General features: G+C 36.4%; 2 protein-coding genes across 2 annotated transcripts; both read right to left on the bottom strand.

The window, feature by feature from the left end:
- Nucleotides 1-3,123: 3,123 nt before the first annotated feature.
- Nucleotides 3,124-5,254, bottom strand: LOC130494231 (thioredoxin reductase 2). The gene is made up of 2 exons (XM_018601041.2): nucleotides 4,073-5,254; nucleotides 3,124-3,503 (listed from the first exon to the last, which is right to left on the bottom strand). The coding sequence occupies exons 1-2, from the start codon at nucleotides 5,151-5,153 to the stop codon at nucleotides 3,433-3,435; spliced, it is 1,152 nt and encodes a 383-aa protein (XP_018456543.2). The 5' UTR covers nucleotides 5,154-5,254; the 3' UTR covers nucleotides 3,124-3,432.
- Nucleotides 5,255-5,544: 290 nt separating this feature from the next.
- On the bottom strand, nucleotides 5,545-10,694 carry LOC108828008 (AT-rich interactive domain-containing protein 3). The gene is made up of 13 exons (XM_018601548.2): nucleotides 10,536-10,694; nucleotides 7,762-9,873; nucleotides 7,644-7,683; nucleotides 7,481-7,533; nucleotides 7,312-7,357; nucleotides 7,004-7,096; nucleotides 6,789-6,899; nucleotides 6,641-6,695; nucleotides 6,467-6,542; nucleotides 6,315-6,381; nucleotides 6,177-6,227; nucleotides 5,999-6,091; nucleotides 5,545-5,919 (listed from the first exon to the last, which is right to left on the bottom strand). The coding sequence occupies exons 2-13, from the start codon at nucleotides 9,858-9,860 to the stop codon at nucleotides 5,818-5,820; spliced, it is 2,886 nt and encodes a 961-aa protein (XP_018457050.2). The 5' UTR covers nucleotides 9,861-9,873; nucleotides 10,536-10,694; the 3' UTR covers nucleotides 5,545-5,817.
- Nucleotides 10,695-11,040: the final 346 nt, after the last annotated feature.

Genomic DNA, 11,040 nt, shown 5'->3' with positions numbered 1-11,040 from the left:
TTTTTAATAGATTGATAATAGATTTGAAGATAACATTTCAAAATAAATATACATTAATTTTGTTATTGTTAAATTTTGGATGTACCTTTTATTAATATACGAAAAGAAAAAAATTGACATGCATTTTAAATGAGTATCAAATTATTTTGTCTGTAACTATATGTATATTATATGATTTTAAAGTATATATAACATCAATTTTCATATTTTAAATAAAATTAGGGATGTAAATTAGAAACATAAGATTAAGTATATATGTTCAGTTATTATCTAATATGCATTCGAGTTCAGATATCCAATTTCTCATAAATCAATATCCATAGATTTTGGTTCGATTTTTTAATTCAAATTGGAAACGGGTTCGACTATCGGATAAAATGCGTATTGCTAGCAATAATCATGCTATTCCTTAAACGTAGAACAACACATGTCACATGAAAGCAATATTTAAAACACAACAAGCATCAACTATTCTGAAATGATAAGTTCATGCTACATAAGCAATTCCTTCATCAATCATCATCCCCGACACACGATTAACAGATGAAACTGACTATAGGTCGCAGAGAAAATAAAAAACAAATCATAGAATCAGCTTGATGTTAGTGCAAAGACGACACAAACAATAAAGTAATGTAGAAGGTAAACCAAAGACAAATACACAAACAAACATCAATTGCTCTTATTAGAAATCACCTTGTAAACCCTATTATAAGCTATGCTTAATCAGCTTTACACGTCTAGTGTTACACCCTAACACACGCCACTGAACAATTCCTAAGCAATCCTAGCTTATGTCTCTCCTCCGTCAAGTACTTCAGCCACTGCTTTAGCACGACCCAGAACACCTACAAGAGCTTCTCTCCCTATATAAAATCAGCCTCCGTGTCTTTGTCTCAATACAGACGACCACATAGCTATCTTATATTAGTCTCCACGTTCCCGAAATCCTAGTCTCCAAGGAACCACAATATGAACATTTTCCATATCAATAAGTGCAACTTTCCTTTTCTTGGAATGCACTTATTCTACTTCCTTTAAGTCATAAACTTGCTCCCCAAGTTTATTCATCTTTGCCTTTTCTCCAAGATACTCCCTTGCTCTCCAAGTCTACATGACTCCAGCTCAGCAGTTTGACTCCACATGATCTTCACCACTCCACACGACGTCTGCTTCAGTAACTACGTCAACGACTACTTCAGGGCGGACATCTTTACATCAACACTTGAGACCGAGATAAATTCAATTGAAAACTAAGTGAAAAACATCAGACAATATTCATACCTTGCCTACACGAAAAATAAGAACTTCCAGTGTCCTTGGTATCAACAATTACATCATTAGAAGCAGATCTTCTTCGGAGAAGGACAATATTCCTATAGATTACCTAAAATGCTAAAAAAAAAAAAAAAATTGATATAAAACATAAAAAATTAATAAAAATTATTCCATCTGCTTCATTTTAAGAGTCATTTTAGATTTGTATACACAAATTAAAAAAGTATTTAGTTTTATATTTTAAATAAAAATATCATTACATATACACATAATCATATTTCAATCAATACAAATAAACAAATGAATATAAAGGGTCATATATCATATAAAAATAATAAATTTTTCATTAATATTCTAAACTATATTTATTTTGCCCAATCTTTTTAAAAAAGCGCATACAGTACTTTTGTGTTTACGAGCCGAAATTTTAACACAACAAAGACGAAATATATATTTTATTCGATACAAATTCTTTTTATTTGAAGATCCGCTATAATAATGCAAAATATTTATGCATATACGCACAAATCGTTTGTGAAGTCGTAACAAGGTAGCCGTACTGGAAAGTGCAGCTAGATCACCTCCCATTCAGAGAGAGCTAATGCTTTTTGGGTATTTAGGTTTGACACAGCATCTAACAACACTTAATATGAAATAAAGCAAATATTATTTTATAAATGTCTTAGAATAATGATATATGTTTTATAATACCTTTAACAATATATAAATATTATTAAGATATTGTAAATGACTTAATAATAAAAATAAAAATTTAATTAGGTTATCAGAGTTTTCTTAAATTTTGATAAGAAATAATTATTAAATCTTTTAAAAAATTAAAATGCAATAAAAAAAACTATTTATTCTATTATTTGAAAAGTGAATTTGTTGATTTGATATACTCTTCATAATTTTAAGTTTAGTTATATTTATGCTCAATTATTAATCTTAATAAATAATTTTAGTAATTAATCTTAATAAATAATTTTAGTAATTAATCTTAATAAATAGTTTTAGTGATTTGGCTGATAATATATCATTATCTTTTAGAATAATTACAAATTATAACTATAATATCATAGTTTAATTTATATTATATTTAACCGACTATATTCTAATATATATACATATATATATATATATATATATCATGTAATATATATATAATGAATAATCTGTCATTTAAGATAAATATTTCTAGTACAATAAAAATCACTCGTTTTAATAATTTCTGAAAATGTTGGCAAAAAATTCAAAAATATTTATATTATTATTTGCAAAGTGATTTTTTATTTCAAGATAAAATTAGAGAATTTAAAGTCTTTATTACCCTTAGTCAATAATTATATTAGATTTGTTAATATAATTACCTATAAATTAAAAACAAATTTCATCAACTAGGTAATCATCATTATCTAAAAACATACATGTACTACTATTTGAGAAGTAATTTTTTGCACTCGATCTATCTCGTTAAAAGTTAGAAAGATTAAAGAGAATTAATCAAAATTTTAATATATTTCAAATAAAAATATTATAGTTGAATTTAGAGAAATATATGTAATTCAATATATCGAAATGATAATTAAATAGACTGAAAAAACAACTAAACATATCTAAAATCATATGTCTAACTAAAGCAATATAATACTACTAATATAAATTATAAACTAATTTAAAATTAAAAGTAAAATAAATTTCAATCAATTATTATAGTACATTTACTTTACAAATATTTATACTCATGCATGAGCAAGGAAAAATCAACTAGTATATATTATTATCCTTTTCTCTTAATAATTGACCAATATATCTAGTAGTCCTTTTTTGGGACAACAACCAATATATCTAGTAGTCCATTTTAGTTTTTATTGAGCTATAGAGACTCCAATCCAGTGGGTTCAACTCAAACTGAGTTTTACATAATCAAATCAAATAAAATGCACTCACATGAAGAAACAAATCAAGAGCAGAATGCTCAAATCTGTGACCCACTAAAGAGTTACAAACTCCAGAATCAAGTTCAGCTGCAAACTCTTTAAATTGTACTCAAACTCGCTCATTAAGATTGACCAATAAATCTGTGACAGTACTGCAAATAAGGGGGAAGAGAGAGAGAGCAAATTATAAATGGGTCCTTCTCCTACATCTTCTCTAATCACTTTTACCCTCCTGAGATCCAATCTCCTGTAAGTAATGCTCTGCGTCCAAGGCTGCCATACACCCTGCACCAATCCGTAAGTTGTGATCAGCGTTGCTTATCAAAGTAGAAATTAAAAAGATAAATCACTATCTAAAAAGGTATCAACTGGGTTTGACGGAAACACAATTATCCTATGCCCCCTGAAACAATCTGATTTCAACTTGGTCATCAGCAGTGAAAATTGCTAAAGATATGTCTGATTCTTCTTGTAGCAAGATGAAAAAAACTTTATATCGATACTTGAAATAGTCTAATTTAACTTGCAGTCTGTCAAGACATCTTACCTAGATCAACTAATGATCATTCTTCTCAGTGTATAAGAATAATAGAGAAGCTTCTAAAGCCAAAAAGGACCATTTCTATAGGAAACACAAATCATGCCATACCCTACTCTCTGTTATAAGCGAATCAAATGATATACAAAAAAAGTCACTTTGAGAACATGAAACAACCCATCATAAAAGGCTAGTGGCTTTCAAACACCTAACAACTAAATACATTATGCTAGTAGTACATAACAAGCGCACACAGCATATCAGATGCTGCTTCTATGATACGTTTCAATAATGATTTCAAAAACGCTAAACTCACCAGTTCCTGCAGCTGTGATGGCCTGCCTATACTTCTTATCTTGAACATCTCCAGCAGCAAACACACCAACAACACTCGTCTTAGTTGTACCAGGCTTAGTCACCACATAACCATCCTCATCAAGCTCAAGCTGCCCATCTAAGAACTTCGTCGCCGGCTCATGCCCAATCGCAAAGAACAAACCAGACACCTTCAAATCAGAAACATCACCAGTAACAACATTCTTCACCTTCAACCCTCCAAGAACGCCTTTCCCGCTCTCATCTCCATACGCCTCGACCACAGAAGAGTTCCAAATCACTTCAATCTTAGGGTTCGACAACGCTCTCTGCTGCATGATCTTAGACGCTCTAAACGTATCTCTCCTGTGGATTATATAAACCTTGGAACCGTACTTTGTGAGAAAGTTGGCTTCCTCCATAGCCGAATCTCCCCCGCCGATAACCACCAGAGGCTTGTTCCTGAAAATCGGAGCAGCTCCGTCGCACACAGCACATGCCGAGATACCTCGGTTCCAGAAACCACCAGCGCCTTCACCAGATCCAGCGAAGCTGAGGCGTTTCGCCACGGCTCCCGTGGAGATGATGACGGCGTAGGCGAGGACGGTTCTCGAATCGGTGAACAGCTTAAACGGCTTCGAGGAGAAGTCGACTTTGTTGACCGTCTCCGTGAAGATCTCGGTGCCGAATCGCTCCGATTGTTTTCGGAACTTGTCGACGATGTCGATGCCGAGGATGCCTTCGGGGAAGCCGGGGAAGTTCTCGACGTCGGTGGTGGTTGTTAGTTGGCCGCCGGGAGCGATGTCGTTAGCCATCCATCCTTCGAAGAGGAGAGGCTTGAGCTCGGCTCTAGCTGCGTAGATCGCTGCCGTGTGTGCTGCGGGACCGCTTCCGACGATGCAGACCTTGGTTTTGTGAGTTTCCATGACGGCGGAGGAGGATGAAGAAGAAGAAGACGTGGAGGAGGAGGAGGAGGCTAGAGACGGCGCGTTTAGAGCAGACGCGGAGAGAGCAGATCCGAGTAGAAAGCCTCCTGCTCTGCTTAATAATGATTTTAATTGGCTCATACAGATCCAACACATCTTCCACTAAAAGAAATTGAATAATAATTCGACCACCTTTATTTGAATTTACTTTTTCACTTTGACCAACTATGCTTAATAAAATATTTGTTTCTTTAAGAAGAAAATGAAGTTTTCATATTGCGAATTATGCAACGATTTGGAACATCAACTTGAACAAATAGAATCGTTTTGAACATTAAACATTGGGTTACCCTTCTTTACAAGCCAGAATGATATAATATACTTTTCTTTATTTGAAGGAAGACAAATATCCTTCAACACTAAACCCATGAAAAATAAATTATCTTCAACAAGTACACAAACATGATCAAGCCTTCGTTTGGAAAGTACAGAAACACAAAGACGTGAGAGTAAATGTTAATAGATGATAAAGAAATGAGAACACAAATACTAAAAAAAGTTGTAGATTTGTGTTTCTTAATAGAAAATGTTTGATGAGCTTGTGGTACATATAAATGTTGATTTTTAAGAATTTAATAAAAGGGAGAGTAGAGATGATAAACTAATGGCCTACTTAGAGATATCCTAAAGTGGGTTCTCAGGTTGTATTATGCTCTCAATCATGATAATATACAGACAAAAGATGCTCACAACTATTTCTAAACATTCTTCTCTCCCTTCTCTCTTGGATCTTCAAGGCTTTGTTAAACTGTAAAATGTTTTAATCAGATTGCTCGAGTGGCACACGGACGAACAACTGGCCGTTCAGGGTCACCACAGCCGATGTATGATGAGGATCAATTCTTGTAGGTAAACTTACGACCTAACAATTCAAGAGAAATTTAACAAAAAAGTCATTGAACATTTCTATATAAGTGTTAAATTTGCGCAAGGAGCATTACCTTCTTGAAAGGAGTAGCTCCCCAGGGATTCATAGGGTTCTCCGGTTCACCACTTATTACCAGCCGCCCTGCCGGATCTGACTGGACTCGGACCTGTGTTTTTATTTGCCAAAAGAAAAGTTGTTGACATGTAAACAAAACAGAGAAGTACTGTTCCAAGTGTGTGAGAGAGCTAAACCTCTTCACGGACTAGTCCTGGGACTAATGCATACACCTCAAAGCAATCTTGCTGCGAAATATTAGAAGAGAATACTAATTAATATAATATAGTATAATATAAAACTAATTTGCTCAGATTTTCAAGAAAGTAACATACCGTCCTCTGCACGTTAATCTTTACCCAGTCAGCTGGTGGTCCAACATCAACAACCGTCACATCCAACCTAAGAAGACAAGAAAACGTAATCAGGATTCAAATGTTAAGTATCACCTCCTGACAACTCAAGAGTACAAAACTAATTAACATACATAGGATGATTAGACACTTGGATGGCATGTTTTGCAACATGTTCAGTAGACGACAGCCTCTTGCGTTTAAGCAACCCTGATGACATTGTGAGAAATTGAGTAATATACTGTGAGTCAAAGCTTAACAATCATACAAATGAAAACGAAGACTTCTTCTACGAACAGAACTCATACCAGGGGATGTTCCTATCTGTTTTTCGCGCTTCTGGTGAAGAACTAAATTCTTATCCTACAGTTTACAAAAACAGCGTGCGGTTCAGAAGATGATGACAACAAAGGTGTAGAGTTGAAAGATATGTTTGGTAACAAGATTCTGTCGGACCTTAAATGCAGGGTCGTCATTAACTTCACCGTTCCCATTAAGACGCTGTGAATGCCAACCTTGCATAGCACGTGCTGCTGCGTCTCTCCTCGCTCTACCAGATCCAGAAGCCTACATGACCGCAGGTTAACTTATAAACACACACAAAACATTCATCATAAAAAGATCAAACAAAAAAAACTACAGACGCATGATATAATGTTCAAGAAACTTACCTGATTATCAATATTCATTGGTTCTGGTTCAATAGCAAGGGGTATCTGTACTTCTCCCACGAGAACTTTATGCCGCTCATATTCAAGAAGAGCCTGACAAAAAAAATAAGAAACGGCATTACATAAAGTTACAAGAAGTTAATGGATATTAAGGGAATATATCTCCAGAGGATTCACACTTGCTCTCTTCAACCATTTAAATTATCTTAAAGAGGAAATTGAAGTATAGAGTCCACACAAGCCACGTTATTTGTGGAGAAAGCAGAGAACAGAATCACAAAAGAGGTTGGACGTATAATCTCTCTCACCTTTTCGTAGAAACCTCGGAAAGTCCATGACACTGTTGTACATGTCCTGGCCAAGTAAATGAGCAACTAATTTGAACAAACTCTTGGGAATATTCCCCAAAACTCAAGAAAAAATCCACTAATAAGAAAAGAACAAGGCCAATGGTAAATGACAAAAAAATCTTCTTACTTTGGGGGCCTGAAAGACTCTCCTACTTGCCGCCATAGTTTAAATCCAGTAACCTATTCAAAATAAAACATATATCGATCATGTAAGACGACCACCAAAGAAGGGATGAACGCAAAGGCCACATTTGCTCGTCAACAAAGAGGCTGTGACAGTGGGGACGTACCTTGTCATAACCGCCCAATCTAATTACAGCTCTCCACAACCTTGCGCAAAAGAAAATGAATGAATATGAGCTTCCACTGAAATCCTTAAAACACAATAAGATGGGGGAGCAAGCTTACTTGAGGCAGTTTAGTGTCTCTCCATAAAATTTTGGAGGTTTAAAGTCCATGTTCCTCTCTCTAAAGAAGTGACTCAGTTCTTTCATAAAAGCAGATTGATCCTCCTCCGTTCCAGATTCATAGCCCTCCGACGCACCATCCAACAGGAAAGAGCGTTTTGGGCTCATGGGCGGCCTATCTAAACCAGTTGATGGCGGACCTATTTTATGGACCCCATTATTCAAACCACCACTTACCCCCACTTCAGACTTCGTATCAGAAGATGCAACACAAGGAGGACCAGGTTCACGTCTCACTGGTGCAGTCTCATTATCAGCATCACTTCCCTCAGGTACTAATACCATAGAATAGTCTTTGTTTTCAGCATTAGTAGGAGCCTCGACACTGACATCGTTGTTATTTGGAGGGTCAATGCTAGCATCAGTAACCAAAATAGAATCAGGGACGTCCACTTCCATGTCTTCCATATGTTCGGCCTCAAGTGTAGCAACTACTTCGTTATGGTCAGATGAAGTCTGGGTAGCGGGCAAGAGAGATAACGATTTGTCACTGTCTCCCGAAACTCCAGCAGCCAACACATCAGAGTTTTGGTCATTTTCTGTCAAATTTTCAATGGAAGGCATGTCTGGCTCTTTTTCCACGTTCACTGAGGTTTCTATTGGAGGCTCGGATGGCTTATTCTCCAGATTTGATTCGGTCTCAGAAACAGGCACATCTGGCTCTTTTTCATTCTCCGTTGTGGTTCCTTCATCATGATCCACTGGCTCACTTACATGGTCAGCCAAGTTCATATTGTCGGCCTCGCCCTTGTCTAGTCTGTCATTGTTCTCCTCAACATCTTTGGTATCAGTGGTTACTGGAAACTCGTTATGATCTCCTGAGGATATCATGTCCTGTTCTTCTTCAGCTTTGTCCTGCTCCATTACAGTATCAGCATCATGATGAAGCGGTGATCCTTTTACCATCGAAATTCTGGTATCAGTAGTAACTGTAATCTCGTTGTGGTCTTCTGAGGATGCCATGTTATGTTCTTCTGCAGGATTTTCCTGCTCCATCACAGTATTGGCATGACGATGCGGCGATCCTTTTCCGTCCGAGATTTTGGTATCAGGAGTAACTGTAACCTCGTTGTGGTCTCCTGAGGATGCCATATTATGTTCTACTTCTTCCGCAGGTTTTTCCTGCTCCATTACAGTATCAGCATGATGAAGAAGGGGCGATCCTTTGTTCTCCAAGGGTGTGGTGGTATCAGGAGTGACTGTAATCTCGTCAAACCCTCCTGAGGAGGCCATGTCATTCTCTTCTGTAGCTTCGTCCTGATTCATCGCAGAGGATGCCATGTCAATCTCTTCTGTAGCTTTGTCCTGATCCATCGCAGAGGATGCCATTTCATTCTCTTCTTTAGCTTTGTCCTGATCCATCGCAGAGGATGGCATGTCATGCTCTTCTGTAGCTTTGTCCTGATCCATCACAGTATTAGCATGATGGATTGGCGATCCTTTTTCCTCCTCGAGTTTGCTACAAGGTACTGTAGCCGTTTCCTCATGGACTACTGGAGTATTTTTGTCATCCATGACAGAATCTCTATCATCAAACGAACTTACTTCGCTGGACCCAATGTTCCGTTCAACATTGTCTTCCACAGTAGTCTTGCTTAACCCTTCCTCAGGATCTATAGCCACTGAAGGAGGACTTAGATGCGGGCTAGTCTCTAACTGGGAATGCTTCTCATCTTGTGTTTTCTCATCATCAATCTTTGGTATATCATCATCGCCGCTCCCCTTTGCAAGGATAGAAACATCTTCGGTGATCACGGGAGAAAGAGGATCCTTATGTTCGTCCACTGGATCTTCCTCTCCGACCGTCTCTCCTGGATTCTTATTCTCGGTTTCCATAACTGTATCCTGAGTTTGCTCTTCAATCTCAACTCCCTTATTGGTTTTTACAACAGTATCCTGACTTTGCTCTTCAACCTCAATTCCCTTATTGGTTTCCCCGTCAGTATCCTGAGTCTGCTCTTCAGTCTCAATTTCCTTGTCTGTGCCCTGTTCAACTCTCTCACTCTCCATTTCTGTTTTATTATCCAATGCCGACTCCATTATAACAGCATACCTATACCAATTCAAGCATTCAAGAATTTTATTTATAAAATACGAATTGCAATAAAGACAAAAGAAAATGAACACATATTGCATTGAAGCTAATAATTTAGATATAGCCCCAAAACAGAAAAGGTGTATCTGGTAACACACAAGTGGGAGCAAAGGAGAACATCTTAAAAGGTTTATTGATCATTAGGGGAGATAAAAATTCAAGAAATCTACAGGATACGTCTGGTTCTCGCTAAGGTTTTGGTTTACTGAAGAACCGTTTCAGCAGTATCAGTGTTTTTTAAATAAAACAAGAAATATAGCATAGTCCAAGTGTCAACGAACCAGAGAAAGAGAAAAAAAAAAAACTCGAAGCAAAGAGACAAGTGAAAAGGCGTAACCAATAAAGAACCCTTTTTTTTTTCTTTTATGAAGGCGTTTCAAGAAAACGCAAAAAAAAAAAGGTTGCACCTTTGCTCTCACATCTCTAATACAACCCACAAGAGGCATTAGAAAACCAAATGCACAAAATTTCGACGAGGGGGTTACTAGTAACAAACAACGAAACTGAAATGAAAATTTGTGTAGTCAATTTCAGATTCAAAAGAATACGATTTTACAAAACCTCTAGTCGCGAATTTCGGATTCATTACAAATTAAAATAGAAATCGAAAACATATGTACCAGGGAAGAAAGGGAAGGGAAGTAGATAGGGAGAGAGACGACGACAAAGGTTGATGAATTTTCGCAGTGACTGAAACACTCTCCTCGTCCTCCTCCTCCACCAAATCAATCAAAATTGGAACAAAGCTTAAGGAAAATCGAGGGTTTCAATTTGAACCGGTTTCTTTCCCTTTTTAGGTTTTGGGTTGACGGGCTTTACCTAATCTCGGCCCAATTGCTTCGGGTCTTAATAGTTAGTAGTAGATACAGCCCCCTCCGTTCTAGTAAGATGGAATTTTTAAACTTTTCACCCGGTTTAAGAGTTTTCTCACCATACCAAATTTACCTTCTATCTTATACTCTAATTTGATTTACATATGTGCCCTTATGTGTCCTTACCATATTCAATTTCAAAAAAAAAAAATGAAATTACTTTTAAAATGATGACATGCCATTAATCTAATTATGACATGGATAATTTTCTTTATAAAAATTTATAATTTTTGCAAGATTTTTTAAATATCAC

Source organism: Raphanus sativus, chromosome 9 (assembly GCF_000801105.2).
Source record: "Raphanus sativus cultivar WK10039 chromosome 9, ASM80110v3, whole genome shotgun sequence".
Lineage (NCBI taxonomy): Eukaryota > Viridiplantae > Streptophyta > Magnoliopsida > Brassicales > Brassicaceae > Raphanus > Raphanus sativus.
The sequence above is the reverse complement of the archived record's forward strand: the minus strand, read 5'-3'. Positions and strand labels throughout refer to the sequence as shown.